This window comes from Bradysia coprophila (genome assembly GCF_014529535.1).
Source record: "Bradysia coprophila strain Holo2 chromosome IV unlocalized genomic scaffold, BU_Bcop_v1 contig_5, whole genome shotgun sequence".
NCBI lineage: Eukaryota > Metazoa > Arthropoda > Insecta > Diptera > Sciaridae > Bradysia > Bradysia coprophila.
Genome location: NW_023503374.1, coordinates 5,095,609 through 5,116,931, shown reverse-complemented (window position 1 = coordinate 5,116,931; position 21,323 = coordinate 5,095,609). Strand labels below are relative to the sequence as shown.

The following is a 21,323-nucleotide window of genomic DNA, read 5'->3' as shown; positions in this document are numbered from 1 at the left end:
TCCCGTGTGATCCACATAACTTTTTATCACGAGAACTACGAAAATTGTAATTGAGGCACATAAACTCGAAGAAATGCGTTATCTAATGATGAATTAAACCAAAATATGCTGACTTTTGCGGGGGTCCAGGGGGCGGCAGCCCCCTGGTATAAGAAAATATTAATATTATCAACCATCACAACAATCAGACGTAAAAACAACAACAATATCCTTTGAATTATTCGTCATCAACTTTGTATGCTAACATTAATCAGAGCACTGGCGCACGGTTTGTTTAATATTGATCAAAGTAAACATCTTGACCAGATTTGACTTTCGCATTATGTACATCGACTTTCGCATTATATACGTAGACTTTCGCATTATGTATTAACCGATTTCGATACATAACTTGCATTTTTTTACTTTCGCTTCCCGTTTGGGAACCGAAAATTACAATTTTCATGCTTCGGGGCCGAAAATGAGGGCAATTTTTCGAATTTTCTCGGGTTTCCGGCCCTCTGCATGAAAACTTACATGTGCACCTGTTTGGGACGGTTGATTTAAGGCACTTTCGCTTGTAAGCCTCACTTCGTTCGGCCTACAATCCGCGAAATTGCCTAAAATCAATCGTCCAAAACAGGTACACAAATGACTATTTCGTAGTTCGTGTGATGAAAAATATCTTTATTCAAAAATGTGTCGGACATTTCAACGATGGTAGACATTTATTAAAATTGTAACCTCTCCCACTTCTTTAGTAAGCTAACAAGACTTCGCTAAGTCTAATTATGTCACCTCTTTGACAAAAATATCGGCTGAGCTCTAATAATTCTCCGCTAGGCTCAGCTTATGCTACAACAGTTAAGTGAAGAGGCAAGCAAAGTTGGCCTCAAGATGAACTTATCAAAAACAAAAGTCATGACCAACATCGGGGACGATAGAGAAATCAAAATTGGTGACACTGTCATTGAACGAGTCGACAGCTATGTATATCTAGGACATAAACTGAAGTTAGGTCTGGACAACCAAACTGCAGAAATAAGACGTAGGATTGGTCTTGCATGGGCAGCGTTCGGAAAACTCAGACTAATTTTCAAAAGCAAAATGAATAATAGTCTGAAACGCAAAGTTTTCGACACTTGTGTCCTTCCAGTGCTCACTTATGGAGCGGAAACGTTAACTTTAACGAAAGCATCCGAAGATAAATTGAGAGTGACACAAAGAGCCATGGAACGGAGTATGCTTGGAATAACACTCAGAGACAGAATGACGAATCAATGGATTCGACAACAAACCAGGGTCGTTGATGTCATGGAAAGAATAGCATCTCTGAAATGGAGCTGGGCGGGACATATTGCAAGAAGGACAGACGAACGTTGGACCAAAAAGATCATGAACTGGCGACCATATAAAAGACGAGCTATAGGTAGACCACCAGAGAGATGGACAAACGGAATTAAGAATATTGCAGGTACAAACTGGCAGCAAATGGCAATGGATCGTACGAAATGGAAAGAAGTTGGAGAGGCCTACATCCAGCAGTGGATAGAAACAGGCTGAAAAAGAAGAAGAAGAAGAAGGCTTCAGTAAGAGTCCGTCAGGCCTTAACACGTTGTAGTAAGGCAATGAAGCTAAGCGAACACTCAATAAGCATCATCCTAATAAGTGTTCGTTATGATTTAATAAAACTTAGCTGTTGTAGATCTCTGCTGTTAATTGAGTGTCCGATTAGCTTTACTACAACTTGCTTGTACCTAACGGGACACTTACCAAAGCCAAGCGGAGAATTATTAGACCTCAGCGAAGGTTTGTGAAAGCTCAGCGGAGAATTATTAGAACTCTAGAACTTAGTCGATATTTTTATTCAAAGAGACTTATAATGGCATAATTAGACTTAGCGAAGTATTGTTAGCTTACTAAAGAGGTGTGAAATCTGAACTAACATTTATTTACGCTCATCAGTGCAGTCTTACGATAGGTTACATTTGTTATAAAAACTCCCATCGTCGAAAGAATCTCCGCTGAGCTCTCGTAAAGCTTTGAAAAACGGTTGGTGAACATTATTAAATGTATACGCTACCTTTTGTCAACTGTTTGACGATTTTTATAAAATGTCCGACACTTTTTTGAAAGAAAATATTTTACAGCCGAAGTGAACACAGCAAACATTCATTCTAGTAATTATAATAGCGGAGTGTCACATTTGTGTCAAAATATTTTCTGTGTTTTTGTCGCGACAAAACAAAAAAAAACTTTTTGTTTTTGCATCGAGTAAAAAGTGTTTAGTGTTCAAATATGCTTTGGCGACTATGTCCGAAAACAATGAAAAGTATAAGAAGTGAGTTTCTTTGAATTTTTTCGGTGAATTTGTGTGATAAAATTTGTCATACATTTTCGGGACACTGTCCTGTCATTTCCTTATGAATTGGTTTGTGGGTGATAACTTATCTCACTTGGAGAAACCTTTGCAAATTGTGTAAATTTATGTAATCTGCACAGGTTTCCCCAAGTGGGTCAAGCTATGAATCACAAACGCATTTTTCAGGAAACCATAAAAAAAACGAATATTTTTCCGCCCAAATATAGGCAGTACAAGGTGTTCATGTCAAACAAGCCTACATTTAGGCGTGATATCAATTATCACCTAACTTTAGTCAGATATTATTTGGATACTTCGAATATTTAGATTGTCGGAATAGCTCAATCAAAAGACAAATTTCTTAGTTTTTGCCAATATATTTCGTTCTTAATTCAAGAACATCATCAGGGCTGTAACAAAAATAATTCATTGATAACAACACAAATCATAGCTGTATAAAGAGACACAGCGTACCTATGTATAATTACATTCGTACAAAATAGCAAAAACTGCCCACAACAAAGGTTCTGTGTATGTTCCGTCTGCATAAATCATAAATAAAACAGATTATAAGAAAATGCTATTCGCACTACATTAGCAAAATCAACTTACAGAAACAAACACTTCGTCAAAAACATTAATAAAATCAGAAAAAACTCTTCCACAACAACCGGCAAAATCACAACAGTAACTTTGAAAACATAAAGAACCACTTCCTAGAAAAGCTTTGCCATCCGTTTTACAAAAGTACGACTAACAAAACTTTAATGGCATTCTCATTCGGCGCGACAATTCAAATGATGTTATTGTATGCAGTCGATAGAAAAACTGATTCTTTCTGTTTGTTGATGCAATTTGGGTTCTTCCTTATGTGGATCATTTCTAAAACACAACGTTTCTTCTTGTTGTATTCAAATTCGAGGATTTCTACATCATCCCACTTCGGTTCATGATTTAATGTAACAGCATGTTCGGTGATGGCACTATGATCAATGTTCTTGATCTTGGCGTTGTATTTATGCTGGTACATTCTTCTTTTCAACTTCTGTTTCGTCTGTCCAATGTAAATGGCATCGCAAGAGCATGTGACTTTGTAAACAACATTAGATTGTTCCAACTTGACTGTCTTATCTTTCAGTCTACTGAAACAATATTTTTTAACATTGTTGTCACCTCTACCAACTGTTGTAAAATGTTCTTTGCAAATAGATTTCAGACTTTCAAACAAGCCTCTGGAATACGGAATTGCTACAGTTGGCTTATCATGTTGTAGTCCATGAGCTGGTAGTGGATCGTGGGTTGAACGGTTGTCTTTTTCTGCAATCTTCAACTTCGTTTTACTAATGATGTCTTCCGTCAATTTGCTAGGATATCCATTAGACTGCAACGTGTTCCTTAGTAATTGGAAATTTTGTTCGTGAAAATCTGGATATACTAACAGCGGTTCCAGAGGACAAAGCAGATCAGATTTTGAAAGCATTTAATGACTACAACCCACATGTACAATTCACCATTGAAAAAGAATCCAATCAAAGAATTTCGTTTCTAGAATTGGTTATCATAAGAGACGGTTGTAGTATTAAATTGGATTGGTATCATAAACCATCATGGTCAGGCAGATACATGAATTTTGAATCACACCTTCCATTGGCCTATAAGAAAAACACAGTCGCTTTGTTGACTGAAAAGATTTTGGTACTATCTGACCCAGATTTTCACGAACAAAATTTCCAATTACTAAGGAACACGTTGCAGTCTAATGGATATCCTAGCAAATTGACGGAAGACATCATTAGTAAAACGAAGTTGAAGATTGCAGAAAAAGACAACCGTTCAACCCACGATCCACTACCAGCTCATGGACTACAACATGATAAGCCAACTGTAGCAATTCCGTATTCCAGAGGCTTGTTTGAAAGTCTGAAATCTATTTGCAAAGAACATTTTACAACAGTTGGTAGAGGTGACAACAATGTTAAAAAATATTGTTTCAGTAGACTGAAAGATAAGACAGTCAAGTTGGAACAATCTAATGTTGTTTACAAAGTCACATGCTCTTGCGATGCCATTTACATTGGACAGACGAAACAGAAGTTGAAAAGAAGAATGTACCAGCATAAATACAACGCCAAGATCAAGAACATTGATCATAGTGCCATCACCGAACATGCTGTTACATTAAATCATGAACCGAAGTGGGATGATGTAGAAATCCTCGAATTTGAATACAACAAGAAGAAACGTTGTGTTTTAGAAATGATCCACATAAGGAAGAACCCAAATTGCATCAACAAACAGAAAGAATCAGTTTTTCTATCGACTGCATACAATAACATCATTTGAATTGTCGCGCCGAATGAGAATGCCATTAAAGTTTTGTTAGTCGTACTTTTGTAAAACGGATGGCAAAGCTTTTCTAGGAAGTGGTTCTTTATGTTTTCAAAGTTACTGTTGTGATTTTGCCGGTTGTTGTGGAAGAGTTTTTTCTGATTTTATTAATGTTTTTGACGAAGTGTTTGTTTCTGTAAGTTGATTTTGCTAATGTAGTGCGAATAGCATTTTCTTATAATCTGTTTTATTTATGATTTATGCAGACGGAACATACACAGAACCTTTGTTGTGGGCAGTTTTTGCTATTTTGTACGAATGTAATTATACATAGGTACGCTGTGTCTCTTTATACAGCTATGATTTGTGTTGTTATCAATGAATTATTTTTGTTACAGCCCTGATGATGTTCTTGAATTAAGAACGAAATATATTGGCAAAAACTAAGAAATTTGTCTTTTGATTGAGCTATTCCGACAATCTAAATATTCATTGATCAGCTCATAAATAATTGAAATGGATACTTCGAGGTACTTCGATACTTCGTGGTTCGAAAGTCCCATTAAGCCGGTGGTCCAGACTGCACTTGATATTGGCCGTATTGGCTAGTGAGGTGTTGTACACATCAAATCAAGATAGAGCTCAACGTTCCATTTTGACATTGTCGTCGTGAACAGATGAATTATGTTCTTCAATATTCAGAGACGACTTCGAAAACAAAAAAATTTCTAAACCAATTTTTACAAAAACTGATCTCAACTTCCTTCATCTGGTGTACGTTACATATATGTATAATAGGGTGGGTCGTATTTTCATTTTGTTTTTATTTTAAAAGGCCTGGCCCCAGGCTGAACTTAGAATTGACCAAGGAATCCGAAACAGCAAAAAAAAAAAATTAAAAATTAATTTTTCCCTTGCCTCTAGGCTGATTTTGATTTTCGGGGTACTAGCATGAAATTGCACATATTGTTGACTGATATCTCGGGCATTTGGGAACAGAAGGCATTACTGCTAACTGTAGTTAATAGCTAAGGAATCCAGCTATAAAATACCATAAGAACGTTGTTGACCTTCGCCTTCACTCGGGCAGAGTACCACTGTCCGTGTTCCCGACTAAGACTTTTCGACAAAAAATTTCAACTTTATTTGCAAATAAAAGCGACAAATCATGACATAATACGTCGTGTGAGGTATGCCTGAACAGGTAATCTCATAGAGAATCCATTGCAGAGAAGTTTGATGAAAACGAATTGAAAAAACTCACAGGAGCTCTGTTTTCGAAGCCCAAATTTGGCAATTTTTTGTTAGAATGAAAAAGTCAAATGAACAAAAAATGCAAATTAAAAGGTTCTAATCTGGTGAAATTGATAGTTTTATACCTATTCACCCTAAATAACACTTTTCTGAACAAATAAACATAAATTCGTCGATTTTTGTTCATTCGACTTTTTTACTCTAACAAAAAATTGCTAAATTTGGGCTTTGAAAACAGAGCTCCTGTGAGTTTTTTCAATTCGTTTTCATCAAACTTCTATGCAATGGATTCTCTATGAGATTACCTGTTCAGACATACCTCACACGACGTATTATGTCATGATTTGTCGATTTTATTTGCAAATAAAGTTGAAATTTTTTGTCGAAAAGTCTTAGTCGGGAACACGGACAGAGTTACTCTGCCCGAGTGAAGGCACTCCTTAGCTATTAACTACAGTTAACAGTAATGCCTTCTGTTCCCAAATGCCCGAGATATCAGTCAACAATATGTGCAATTTCATGCTAATACCCCGAAAATCAAAATCAGCCTAGAGGCAAAAGAAAAATTAATTTTTGAATTTTTTTTTTGCTGTTTCGGATTCCTTGGTCAATTCTAAGTTCAGCCTGGGGCCAGGCCTTTTAAAATAAAAACAAAATGAAAATACGACCCACCCTATAAAAGTCATGATGATCTATGAAGTACAATGAACGTATGAATGGTTGATAGCTAACTGAATAAAAACAGTTGAAACAAGTTGAGATCGGTTCACTAGTCTCCGGTGGTAAATAATTGATCAAATCTCACCAATAAAATACCTAATCATGTAACCAATTTAAGCTCAACTCAACGGCCGAATAGTAATTGATAAAAAGTTTTCATGTGTAGAGGCAAGTGACTAATTCTCAACGTGCTTATATCTTTGTCACCCGATAAGAATAGAGATTAACGAAACAAAATTAAGAAATTTCACTTTCATAAAAAAAGTCTTGCGCAATGTAATGATGAATCGTTCATTCCCCTATCCATACAAACGAGACTTAAAATACTCACTGAATGGGACTTACAAATGTGTTGTTGAACGTAACACCGTCTGATAAGAAATAAACAAAAAAAACACTGATACAAAGAGAGATTTAGAGAGAGAGACGATCCCTAACAACAAAAACAATACACATGTGTTAATCAGCTGGAAATAACTTTAGGTCATTTTTCGTTTCGCACATGTTGTATTACTCGGTCTCGCAGTTTTGGCTCATTTCGTTAAAATCGTGTCTAGGTCGGATAATCGTTGATTTAACATACACACATATTTAGGTTCACAAAAAAATTCGCGATCGGTGTTTTCAGTTTTTGCAGACCATTTTTTGTTTAATGATATTTTCGTATAATTTTAGTTTATTGGCGGTTTTTCAGTGCTTATGTTCCTCGTCAGTAAAAATGTTGTGAAGTAATAAAAATCAAATTAATGCGAAACAAGTTATTTAACCGCAGATTGATATTTTCAGTTTGGTGCAAGCATATTATTTTTGGCTTTTGTTATTCGTTTCTATTATAAACAATTGACGCAGTGAGTGACTGTGATTACAATTAAAAGTGGGCTTTGTTGTTCACCAAAATACTAAATACAGTGAGACAGTGAGACTAGAATTGATCGTGTTTTAGTGTCGTTAATAAGAAGGGCAAGATGCCGGAAAGATTTACAGTGACCAAAGCTGATGAGGCGAACGTCGAGGCGGCTTTAAAGGATGAAGAGTCAGCTATGGGACAACTTCTTGACGATTCAAAAGGTAGGAATGAATTTTTTAAAATTGTTTAGCATGACCTTCCAGTCATCAATAGCCTTATTATGTACCATATTTGGACACTCTGAATCATAACACTTGTTTGTACAATGTAATTGTTCAAATCGCAAGACTTTACTCAAATGTACGGACTAATTTTAGTTAGACCCGCACATCAATGAGTCATTTGTTTTCTATTTAAAAAAAGAGAATGAAAAAAAGGCAAACATTTAGGTGTAGTATTTGATAAGTAAATAATAAATATCTCAAACAACTTGTTTATTATTCAAATAATGTTTTATCTGTTGGGTGATTAAAACGTTCTCAAATATGGTAACGTTGCTCAAGAATATTATTTAATGCAATAAACTGTATGTAATCTAACAGAGCTGTGACGATAAGACATGAAATTTGGTCAATTAGTGTGTAAAAATAAGCTCCAATAAAGATTTCTGGAATGATTTTCGTCGATTCTATCGCAAATATTATGCTATTGATAAGTGAACAATAAAATGTGCACGCAAATAATGAGCCAATGATAATCTGAATGTGAAGTAACTTAATCTTTATAACGGCCGTGCTACGAGCCATACAATTTTGTGACCCTACAGAAACCAATTGAAACTTGTATCACCTGGTATTTAGTAGTTATATCCATGTGTTAATCACACGTGCAAAGTGACGAGTACAATTGCATGTGAAGTGAGAAAGTCACAGCAATTTGTGCATTAAGCTAGTTTAGATCGGTTTCTGAATGTCCTCGATCATATTATCAGTTTAATGCTATCCTTATTTGTGAATTGTGTAAAAAGTAAATGCCGTCTTAACGCTTCGTCTACACATGAGAGGTCAGACCCAAGTGTAAGCTTCAGCTTCTGCTTCAAATATTTTCTCCACACAAAACTGCGTACAAAGGGGAAGGATGGTACAAAATTCGTTATTTTCACGCAACCGCCCCTTAAATAGTACCTGAGTTAATGTCTATTTGATCTGGCTAGCATTTGGTTGGTTATTTTCCTTTGAATTCTAACACTTTCCAAGATCAAGCTTGGAGCAAAACCAAAAAATTCGATCTATGTCTCAGTTCTCAGTACAATCTGCAATGTAGCTGATATTGTTGTGGTAATTTGAATTTATTTAATGGAGAATATCAGCCAGACCGAACTGATTTAGGAGCATGAATTCGTCAATATAAGAGGTGTGAGAGGCCTGTCTGGATAATTTCATTTATTTATAATTGAAAGAAAAACAGGCAAACAAACCCAGATTTAAAACCCAGTTCAGGATGAAAGGAGAAATAGTTATTTACATACTTTTGTTTTCCCTAGGGTTGATGGTCGGAAATGGCCTATTACAACCCTGGGGATGAAAAGTGAAAAGTAAACCGACTTTGAGAAGCTGAAAAGCATTACATAACTGGTGACCGAAGTGAAAAGTCTCGTTTTCATGTATTGAACTCGGCTTCGTCTCGGATCAACAAAATTCACACGAAAACTCTATTTTTCATCTTTTTATCACTTGTTATGTAAATTAGTCAGGAAACAGACAAAATTTTTATAATTTATTTACATTCTTTACACAAAATAGAACAATTCTGCGTTTACAGAATTTCTTGTACGATAATTCAAATATATTTAAAAAGCATTTTAATAATTTTGTACGACTTTCTTCTCAATATTTTTAAATATTCAAAAAGACTATCAAGAGACTGAGGCTGTAAGTTTTTTTAGAACAGTTTAGAACTTTCACTTACTAACACACACAAACAATAACGAAGGCACATCGAAGCCGTGTTATAGCATTGCCGATTGTTGTATAAATTTGATGTGAGTTTTGTGGATAAAAATATAAAATTGTGTTTTTTTCATATGTTGTAGAAGAAATATTTTCTTAAAATAAGCTTATTTGTCAAAATAAATTATAAAAAGTCGCTGTTTCCCGACTAATTACCATGACCTACCTGTTTTAGATATTTAATTTAAGGTAATTTAGCTTGCAACTCGCATCAACTGTCACATATTAACTGTCATGCAAAACGGGTGAAGACCGAGAATATTTAAAAACTGCCTGATTTTGGGACCCTTCGCATGAAAATGTCTAGTTTCTTTCCTCTTTGTTAACATGGGAGAGAATCGGCATTTTCTGCACCGAACTGTCATATTAGAAAAATGAAGTAACAAATTGATCTTTTTGTTTTGTAAAGAAAAACGGTTAATCACACCTCGCAACAAATGAAAAACGTTGTGTTCACCTCGGGAAGAAAATATGAAATTATAATTCGAACAAAACTTCGCTCCTGTTGGAATCGAGGTTGGAATATCGTATTTTCTTCCCTCGATAAACAAATAACAATTTCTGCGAGAGTTTTCACGAGCCTCTCGATGTACGCAACGCACTCAGTATCCAAAACAATTTTGTTACGAGCTCAACGAAAATAGAAACAATTTCTACGTTTCATGGTGAACAATAAAATTATTTATTTTTTTCGTGAATATAAAATCCAGTTTAATCAAAAACTGAACATCCAATTGCATATGTATACCATGCATAGCCAGCGACATTTTAATTTTATTTGAGTTGAAATGAACTGAAAATACTTCCACAATATGTAATACTAAATGTATAATGCGGTTTGTACTAGTTTTTAGTTTCATTTTATTTAGTTTTTTGTTTTGCTTCTCTTCAGCGAAATTCCTGATTTTTTTATTGTTTGAGCATTTGTTTATAACTAGTGCACACAAGAACAAGGTAGTATATCGCTCATCACATTGCTCCTAGTCTTTTTTTTAAATGTTTTTAATGAAAAGTTTTTTAATACCAAACTTTCGATAGAGAGGCCATTGTGATAGGTATTCTGTTAAATTAAAATGATAAAATTATTTGGCAAAGGCTTCACTTTTCAGCCATATCTATGGTACCTTTTCTGTTCTTACGTCTTTAGAAATTTAGAAACTGAGATCAATCAATAAATGGCATTAAATTTCAATTAGCGGTCTGTGCATTTAATTTAATTTCATTTAAGCACCTGTTCAACGCTGTACAATTCATGTACACAGTGGATATTATATGTATGATACACTGACACTTATTGATTGAAAATTTTGCAGAGAGGTCATCTTCGTATATTAGTGCATTCAATTTAACGCTTGACTTCAATTTCAATTTAATGAATTATAATATTGCTAATATTGGCTAATTAATTAATCGTCAATTCGCTTAAATGACCACACAATAGATATTGAAACATCACCATTTCAATACCGATTCGATGGAGTGAGGGATAAATTAATTAAATATTTTTCGTACTTGTGCTATTTTGATGCAGTTTGAAACAAATCAATAACCTTATACGGCAGGTGGTGAACAGTATATTGGAATTGAATTTTGAAGGCATTGGTGTTTGCACTTTAGTACAAGTAGCTACTAACAGAAGGCTGAAACTTTACAGTGCGAATAGTATAACATTCCAGTTAAACATAAGTTGGAGGTTAAGTTATTGCATGAGAAAGTAGTAAGTTTTCCATTACACCATGATTTAAGCGATTATTTACATCAAATGCCTCGGCTTTGCTTCTGTCCATTGAGGGTAAATATATCAAAAAGTTGTTAAATCTTGATCAAATCGACAAACTTAATAAATTAGGTCATTCCTCCATGACAGGTCTTATATTTTTGTGAATTTGTATACTGAAAAATTCAGAAAAAGTTCTAAGTTTTCAGAAAATTCACAAAAAAAACCATTGAAACCCCTAGGCCACTATTAAATCAGTAATAACTCTAATTAATCAGGATCAAAATTCGACCGCTAGAAAGTGTGTAGCTTGTTCAGGTCATCAATCTGAATGAGTCAAAATTCACAAGAATTTATCTTGAAATGATTTCTGATTTATCTAGAAGATTCTTCACGCAGGCTCTGTACCGAATAGTATGCTTCGCAACAAGTGACGAAAAGTAGGACTTTCCTTTGCCTTTATTGCGAAAAACGTTGTATACAACTCGATGGTAAATGCTTTTTTAGGCACACGATGTGTATTGTCACACTCGGCCTACGGCATCTACACATCTAGTGCCTAAAAAATCATTTATAACTTGGTTGTATAATAGTTATTTATGCAACTAGTTGCGAAAAGTTGTAGTTTTTGTCACTAGATGTGATGTGACCACATCGTGTGGCAAAAACTACCACTTTCGCAACGTGTTACATACAACGTTTTCTGCAACAAGCTGCGAAAAATGAACTTTTGAAATACAAAACATAACTCTACCTTTAACATACATTATACTGTATCAACGAAATATTCTATTAACGATTAAGTACACTTATGTACGTTTCCTAAATTGGTTCATTGCGATTATATATCTCAATAGCCGAATAGAGGTGTTGATCGATAAGCATTGGGTTTTGGTGTCGGTGGTCCGAAATTTGGTCAGGGCAGAATTTTTATTTTACGGTTAATGGTTCAGATGTTTAAAGGGAGTGGTGAAAAATAAATCCATTTCACCACTAGTGACGAAAAGCATATATGAACAATGTTCATTGAACATAGCTAAAACTCCGACCCGTACGAAACACCTATTCGGGTCAAAGGCCTTTACTGTGAAACTTTTCATTTCTTTTACTTCATTCTCTACTGAAAAGTAAATAGCCTCAATACAAACCACACACACTCTACAGATAATAGCGGCAGAGTCGAAATTTTGCTTGATTTTTGCAAGTGGTTCCAGGTGGTTCCGGGTGGTTCCTGTGGTCCAATCGAAAAGTGATGTATGGAAGGTGCCCCTTATTTTTGATAATGAACAAGTCGTCCATACATCATTTTGTCCAAAAACTTCGAATTTAGCCGATATAATTTTGGGTCATTTTGACTCTGCCGCTATTATCCGTAGAGTGTGTGTTGTTTGTATTGAGGCTATTTACTGAAAAGCTATTTTAGGTAATTTTAACTTACATTATCCAGTCTTTTGCTTGTTATCATACACAAATAAATTGCCGGAGGCAATATCGACAGCCCTGTACGAAGTCAAATTTCATAAATTCCTATTTAAACAGCTACTTATACCGCTATATTTACATATAAATAAACATTCCACAGATGAATATGCTATAATATAGCTATATATGACTGTATATAGCTCAATAAAGCTGTATATGGGTAAATGTATGTGATCTAAAAAAGGCATTTTCTTCAATTATTGCGGGAATGAAAAGGAATGGTTTTACTAGATTCTACAATTAGTAGACCTGTTACTATTTGTTGTGCTGCTACGTTACAAAATTGATACTTTCATGTGTGAGGTTGACGCAAAACGACAACTCATGACTAACACAAAAACTTTCGAGAAGTACTTTATATGCTCACAAGTACAAAAACCTCACAGGAACACGTTTCTATAATTATTTTACCGAAATAAATGATTTTTATTTAATTAATTTCACTTTTCGTATTGCTGCTACGTTACATAATAAAAATATTTCCATATGTCAATTATGCGAAACTTCATACAAATACAAAAAAAATTGGTAACAAAGAGATGTCTATATATAGAATCCCTAACAGAAACTCTCTAAGTACCATTTTTCCCAAGATATATCACTTTTAATAAAATCCAATATGGCCGCCGGCAGCCATTTTATTAGGAGACTGGAAATTTTACTGACGCTTTACATTCGTCAATACCTTTCAAACAAAAAAAATAATCATGAAATTCGATCAAAATTTACTCGAGATATTGACAAAATACACCACGTTCACTGTACGGCCGAGTTAGCCAGATAAGAGCTCACTCCAAGAGACCTAGCTCACGCTCCGGTGAACATAATTTCAAAAACTATTTTTCCCCTGATTAATACAGTCACCTATCTAATAAAGCGAAAACAGACGAAATATGTTCAAAAAAGGGGTCTAACTCACGAGTCGGTCATCCGAGCATCTATATACAACCAGAATAGGTTTTCACTTACTCAGGGAGTCCAATTAGACGTGTTACAAACGTATGCGTAAACCTATAAGACCCCAGTACTTCGTAAAAAAAATAAAATAAAAAATATTTAAAAAAAATGCGTCTTACCCGAGTCCACTACTCTACCGATTGATCTACCTGGATCAGTCATTATAACTATAAATGCATTGACCTTAGTGTACCCTGTTATGACTGTTAAATAAATAAAACTATAATTACTATAATCAGAAAAAAAAAGTACTTCATTTCATCCTTTTCACAACTAGTGACCGTTCGATCTATTCTGTTACAGGTGTTGTAATGTTGATTTTTTCAGCACTAGACCCAAGAAAATTGTGTCGTGTGCTAAAAATGTTCTTTACGTTTTCGTTACAAAATGCCTCGTAGACTTTCACATAAAGTTAGTGCTAATCGAGGTGCTAATAGTGCCAATTTCAAGATGTACCAGTCGCACTCGATTGCAAACAGTAGCACGATTAAATTAATATTGATTTTGTACATTCAATGTTTTTTTTTTTATTTCCAATCAAGTTGCAAGGACCCTGTGGTTTGTGGTTTACCTACTGATTTTCAGTTGTACATTTAAATTTGGGATCAAGGTATCACAAAACAATTATTTGAAATTATTTCCAGCTTAAAATGTTGTTATACCGAAAAACATCTTTAAAATAGATAAGTAAATAAATGTGAAAACGTCGTCACAACTGAATAATGCAAATTGCGAATCGAATACTTAACACATTCAATGAACTAATTCATATCACGAAATGTTCTGCTACAAATGCAACTTGAATATTCAATTGGCTCAATCAATAAGTATAAAACAATCAAATCGAATCTAAGTCTTATTGATTGTCCATTTTTCTTATGGCGTAAAAAAGACGGGAGCATCGTAAGTATTGCGTAAAGTTTTCTCTCGTTCGAATAAATTTATTTAACATGAAAAGGAACGAGCCGAAATTGTATACTACATGTAGTCACACAAACTTTCAGTCATTTATATTCATAATTGTCACCAAGCTGTTATTTCAAGAGTTTCGAGATCCAATTTGATAGCATAGACAGACTTAATAAGACAAGCTCAAAGCGCTTACATACATTCTATAGTTCTGAATTCATCGAAATAGATTTGAAGTCGTTTCACCATAATATGACAATTATCGTTTTAGCCCTGTACGAAGTACCAGTGCGCTATTTGGTTTATTATACCTTTTGCAATATTAAGAATTCGAATCCTTAGGGCAATGTGAAACATACATTCTGTCCACTTATCTGTGTACGTGAGCAGATCTATTAGGTTTTGATACTTTTTCCTTTCCCATTAAACGGAATTGTAAATCGAAGTTCGGAGTTGAAAGATAAGAAAAATCTGTTGAGCAAGTTATTCATGGGATAAGCTTATTAAAGGATTCAAGGATATGTAGTAAATGTACCCAGACTTAAAATTTTAGATGTAGCAGAGAGCGAAAGTTATTGATGTTATCGATTATCGAGAGAGAATTTATTTAAATTTAAATTTAACGGTTTGTTCATATTAGGAAAACAGAATTTGAGATTTTTTAGAGTTTTAAAAGTCGTAGGTTCCTAGTCAATTAAGTGTCTTCAAGTATTCATGTCTGACATTTTGGAACAAAATTTGAATTCGCTAATGTGTACAGGTAATAAATAATTTGGATTTTCCGATCTAGCAACAGCTGGCTTTGTATCAGCTGGTGTCATTCAAAATTTTGCATCGAAATATCATAGACATAGAAGTACTTAATTGACTGGGATCAATGACTTTTAAAACTCTAACAAAAATCAAGTTCAGAACTTAAAAAACCTACTGCAGAAACTGGGGACGACGGGAGCAGAGTGATGCGTTTCGCTAATAATGAAAAAATTGATTTCAGTTTTTCAACTCAATTCAAAGTCAACAACAAAACCACTGTGCGGCTCTACTACTCCATTGCTCTTTCGAGTGTGAGGATGGATGTCCGCATAAAATGACAAAACGAACGCCACCTGGTGTCGAAAAAGATAAATTTTATGTGTTTGAAAGCAAAGTTCTGAAAGAACAGGTTAAGACCAAGGCTGTAAACTTTGGGGAGGTCACGCAGATACAGATACGCGGGTGACACACCACACTTGATGATAGCATGGCGGATTTCATACAAAAATTCACCTACTGTGATGATTGTCATCGCCGTGATGATGTGGTGATTTTTTTTTGTATGTAAAATCATCAGACGTGGTGTGTTCCCACGTATCTAATAAAATGGCGGTCTGCGTGACCTCCCCAAAGTTTACAGCCTTGGTTAAGACAACCACGAAGGCGTTTGACACCAAATTTTATAAACAGATAGTGTGAGAAATCAACTTGAAGAAATTATTTTTCTCGAAAATTCAGAATTTTGTTTTTGTTAAGTTCCATTTTACATATAAACATCGCAGCCGTTGACGCAATTGTGTGTCACCGCCATCGTGATCAACTCAGAGTTGTCTTAACCTGTTCTTTCAGAACCTTGTTTGAAAGAAGGTTATAGGATAATTTGCGGTTACAGAAGCATAAGTATGAGTCGTTTGGATTCACTTGTTTCATTTTTGGAAAACTGTGGATCTTACATAGATATCAACCTCTTCGATTAATCTCTTAGTTCACTTTGACATTTTATGTGCTAACAACGCACTTCAAGCACTATAAATAGGGTATTGAAACTGGACAGTGTATCGAACAAATTTTGGTAGCGTAAAAAAATTCGGACACTTCTTTCATACGAAGTAGTACTCTATTTGACAGCTGTCATTAATAGCATTTTTGCTTGAAGTGCGTTGATGCTAACTGTGAATACAATGCTTTGACAGAGCATTGGTGAATACAAAACATCGACTTTGTTTGTACACCCTCGTATGGGGTTTCACGTAGCCAGTTCATTACGTAACCACTTCTGAAACTGTAAGCTCCTAAACGTGCAAAATCTTTTAAGAATATTTCTACATTGATATATGGAAGGTTTATAAAGCATTTAAATATTGTCATAGCACTACAAGATGTTGTCATATAGTATTAAAGTCTCGTGCCTTGTCTTGCGTATCAAATGCAAATGCTCACATGTGTGGGAACGACTAAGGTAAAGTTGCATTATTTTCCCAAACATTTTTTTTTAATACAAAAAAGGAAACTAGGTTGAAACAATATAATATCTCGCCCTCTCTGCCTTGTTTTTGAACGAAACTGCAATGAGAAAATGTTTTTCTGAAAATATAATGTTGATGAAAAATAAATTGGTTAGCGATAACTCGTTTCTCTCAAGGATTAAAAGCAGACAACACTCATTTTTCCCTGCAATATTATGTAATCCATGCACATATATGTATCCGTATCAGATCGTAAAATATAGAACGGAAAATATGATTGAAACAGTAGCATAAGCTAGAGTTCAATAAAAATCAAAATTGAGAAATCCAATTATATATCTACGAAACAATGAAATTTTATGTTTTTTGTAATCTTTCTGTGCAAAATATTGTAAAGATGAAGATGTTTCTCTTATAGGTATCGATAGAAACAAATATTTCTCGTCTGATCCGAATCACTGCCTCTGTAATCACAAATCTCTGTTCATTCTTTGATATTTATCATTTTTATAAGACCTAAATTTGAAAAATAAAAAATGACAAATAAAACCCCCCGAACAACAGAACATATCCATGCAAAGCATCATCCACACAATATATCTCACCCCCAAAACAATCAAAGAAATATAAAAATGTCAAATAACACAACGGAAAACGAAACCAAAGTCAAACATGTATCACACTGTGTGACGACATTATTATGTCGTTTTCGTTTCGTTGCTGTTTTTTTTCTTCTTCTTTCTTTATGTTTATTGGCGAAATGTTATACACCGAGACTTCGACCCCTTTTAAGTATTGCCAAACTTTAACACTGTTTGTTCTTCCCATAGTGTATTTGTTGGTGTAAAAAAAATGTCATTCGGCACCAAGATGAAATATCTAATGAAAAGAAAAAAAAATTCTGGACATATTTTCACGCAATTTGGAAATTTCTTGGGCGAGATATGAAGCTTTTCACGATAATATTGTGCTGATACAAAGACACAAAAAACAACAACAACAACAAATTGAATGAAGGAAATGTTTTTTTTTCTTTCTTTCGACTCTTGTTAGCTTAGGTGTCGGATCTTTGAATTCGTATATTTGTATAGGTAATGTAGAAATTGTAGAGGACAGGATAAACATAGAAGCAAATGCCATCACCACTTAAATTGTAAAATAAAAATCATTTGAGTTGAGCTCTGGCTCCTGAAAGCCTGATATACGATTTGTTTTCCAAAATTCAATTTAAAATTAATTTAACTCAAAAACAAGCAACTAATTACACAAAGAAAACCGCAATTAATCTTCCTACACTCGTCTATCTAGCCAATAGAAATACCGCCCAGAGGATTAGTTTGAGTTCATCAGTGACAAAATTCAAAGAGCAAATTTTATTGCATGAAAACAGAAGCACATAGAATGCCACGCTCGAAGCGATAATCTTTACCAATTAAATTGCTTTTGATTGTTGTTGATGCTGGAGATGTATATTTGCTTTGTTGTTTTGTTGGAATACATTTAATTAAACCATCTTGTTGAACGATACTTAAGAATTGCGTGCAAGGAAATTTATTTCAATTTTTCAATTTGTTTTTTAGCATATCGTATGGCACGTGCTTCGCTTTTTCAGAAAGTCATTGTAGCCTTAACTGTTACTATAGTGAATAATCTGCAGATATTTTTTAACACCAGATTATTCAGCAAGTTAAGACAAAAAACATTTAAAATATTTAGTGGGATAAGCAGAGCTTTGAAACGTGTGACTCCATTACACAGTTTTTTCTCGAAAAAGGATAGCTTTTTCTCCAAAAGTTTATTTTTTTTGATTAAAAATCTCTGCGTTTTGGCACAGAAGATTCTGATTCCCGTTGATTCATTCTGACCGCATTTTCACAAAAATTTATGGAGTGTGTGGGTCAAGCCACAGGCATTTACTACCATACTTATAACTCATGACAGCTTGCTCTTTGTAACTGGCGTTGACACTGTGAATTCAGTGGTATTTAAGAAAAGTTATTACTGTACATTATTTTCGCTGTAACAGGGTTGCACTGAGGCTCATACGTATTGTGAGTTATTAATACAGAACAGCGAGTCATCTGCGAATAACTTCTATGGAAGGAATGGTAAATTACTGAAACGAGGCAACGCATCGTTTACAGTTCCACACAAAGCATAAAGTAGAATAAAATCAGCTTTACTTACCAACATGATATTAGACCTTAGGTGTTAATATGAGGTTGGCTTCTTGATTCTCTAACGGATCACCCAATCAGTGGTCGCGATCTTATTAAATCTTTCAAGTGATTGATGCAAAATCTTCGACTTCATTACCCTTTCACAGACGAAAATTTTGTATTAGAAACCGGATCTACTACTTCATTAAATCTAACTATTATGAAGATTTAAGTTCAAATCTTTTACTTCATTTTTCTGAACATTTCTATTTTGCTTTATAAAACTGCTTACGTCATAGTTTGTCGTTTATTTCATCGATAATAGATGAGAAAGCAGTCATAACTGTTATGAGATCTAACGGCCCACAAAATGATACAAAAGTCGTCTGACTACTCTACGTTTTACTTCTTATTACATGGTCGAACAGGACAACATGACTATAATAATTGCTCTTAACGACAGTCCTCGTGCTACCACTACCTACATCACCAAACGGATCGACATATATCGGTTTTCGGTCGTGTCGACACTCGAAAAACAAACCTCTCACCGGATCTGCAACTGCCTTGAAATTTGTCGAATCATTCATAACTGAGAATCCGGTATGCCAGTTGTAATATCTGTTGAGGGTAAAATTGGGATTAATCTTTCCATAAGGGTTCGTTCATGGTACCAATATACCCTAAATCGCTCTTTTTCAGTCGAAGTGTCATTGTCTCGTTAAAAATTGCCGTCCAATCGGTTGCTTCTTCATCATCTGTAATTGATTTCCTGAGACTTGCTTCGAAATCGATGTACCCAGATATTTCCACCTTATTCGATTGGCGATATCTCATTGAAATTATTGTCTACGCAAGTAAAGGAATAATTTTTTCGCTCGTTCTGTCTTTGCGCAGTTTTCAATTATTTACCGTCAACATTCCTAAGCGATTCGTACGTTCTCGTTCTGCTAATTCCACTACCATGACGTCGGTTGCACGACAATTGGTGCTGAATAGAATATGATGATGTCGTGTAGTCGATAGTGTTTCTAATAACTCGTCTCTTCTTGCCTTGTATTGTTTTAGTGTAAGCACATCAATTGCTGACCTGTAAATTTTAAGCAGCCAAATCAGAAACTAACACTACCTCTTCGTCTTGAGTCTTATAATACGTTTTCTCTTCTTGTTATGTAACTTACTTACCTATAACCCAACGTGACGAGTTGCCGAGCCAATCGAGGGTCTCGTAAATAGAATAAATCTCTTGGCTGCACAAATGCGTCCAAGTAATCTTCATACGATTCACTTTCCAGCAATAGCTTGTCCACATCCATCGTGTTATTCTCAGTCTTAAAGACAACACTTCAGATTTTTTTCCAGAGTATTCGTCTAGTGCTGTGTCTGGGATTAGTATTAATCCGAAATATAAAGTAAAAATAAATAAAGTTTCGGACATTCGATTTATTACAAGGTCAGTAGTCTAGTCTCCATCCTATAGTAATGGAGTTTCCTTTTTCTAATTTTAATATTGCTGCCTACGCCCAATGACTAGATATTTTTTAGATTGCTTCGATCAAAAGGGTCACAGTTAAGGTTTCATACGCAAGGTCGTAAAAACATAAGCCTATACTAGAAAGGTTCCATTTTTTCAATTTCTTTTATTATCATTCCCGTTTCACAATGTGGAGCACATCAAAAAATACCCATCCTTGTCTAAAAATTACATCGCCGTTGAGTGTAACTATGGTTACGACTCCTTAGGATAAGTGAAGACCACATTGACATGAGCCTATACCGCACTAAAAATACCTGGATGGCTAATTCCTGATCGACATTTTGCGCCACTCTTATTTTTGTAGTGGTCGAAAACTTTTGTCTGGTAAGGTTGCTTACAGTCCTTCGAAATTAAATTTGTTTAAGCCCACAAAGCCTTGCTCACGTAAAAGTTCCTGTCAGTGCAGCGAAGTCATAGCTTAAATTATGAGAAATCTAGGAAAACTTAGTCGGACATCAAGGTCCAGTGATTAACGATCATTCTATCTAATTTCATCAGCTACTAGCAATTCATCCTCAATGACTTCACTGCACTAATCCGGATACATATTATTGAACTTGCTTTTCAGAATAGTTTTTGTGGGCTTCAGTATGGAATTAACTGAATTTGAACAATGAACTGCTGATTCTATTCATTTGTACACGCGAAGGACGATATCAGAATGCATGCATGCGCCTCAACATACATATCCGCGTTAATATTAAATATTAAACGTTGGTGGTAACTCGTATTACCTACATTTTGTATTTTGAACAATAAAGTACAAAGTTGAAATTAAATAACATATTTTCATTCATCAGCTAGGCATACACTAATTGCAATTTGTGCTGGCTTTTTTCTGTCG

General features: G+C 34.7%; 2 protein-coding genes across 10 annotated transcripts in view; one reads left to right on the top strand and one right to left on the bottom strand.

Annotated features, from left to right (window-relative positions):
• LOC119071717 (solute carrier family 12 member 4) overlaps positions 1-21,323 on the top strand; it is a 152,168-nt gene that overhangs the window by 3,965 nt on the left and 126,880 nt on the right. For 5 of the 9 annotated variants that reach the window (XM_037176718.1, XM_037176716.1, XM_037176721.1 and 2 more), the window contains exon 2: positions 7,430-7,711. In XM_037176718.1, coding sequence (XP_037032613.1) covers positions 7,609-7,711 — 103 coding nt within the window. In that variant the 5' untranslated portion in view covers positions 7,430-7,608. Of the gene's footprint in view, positions 1-6,966; positions 7,712-21,323 lie in introns of those variants that run through there. The other 4 variants (XM_037176720.1, XM_037176717.1, XM_037176728.1 and 1 more) reach the window with 4 other exon arrangements.
• Positions 19,328-20,467, bottom strand: LOC119071801 (cilia- and flagella-associated protein 299-like). The gene is made up of 4 exons (XM_037176867.1): positions 20,128-20,467; positions 19,855-20,032; positions 19,625-19,791; positions 19,328-19,563 (listed from the first exon to the last, which is right to left on the bottom strand). The coding sequence occupies exons 1-4, from the start codon at positions 20,256-20,258 to the stop codon at positions 19,338-19,340; spliced, it is 702 nt and encodes a 233-aa protein (XP_037032762.1). The 5' UTR covers positions 20,259-20,467; the 3' UTR covers positions 19,328-19,337.

What these genes read in the sequence shown, in the direction of transcription:
- LOC119071801 (XM_037176867.1), bottom strand. Translation starts at nt 20,258, where the DNA reads ATGGATGTGGACAAGCTATTGCTGGAAAGTGAATCGTATGAAGATTAC. An exon ending in ATCGCTTAGGAATGTTGACG is followed by an intron (nt 19,792 to 19,854) that starts GTAAATAATTGA and finishes TTACTTGCGTAG; the next exon opens with ACAATAATTTCAATGAGATA. An exon ending in CTGAAAAAGAGCGATTTAGG is followed by an intron (nt 19,564 to 19,624) that starts GTATATTGGTAC and finishes TACCCTCAACAG; the next exon opens with ATATTACAACTGGCATACCG.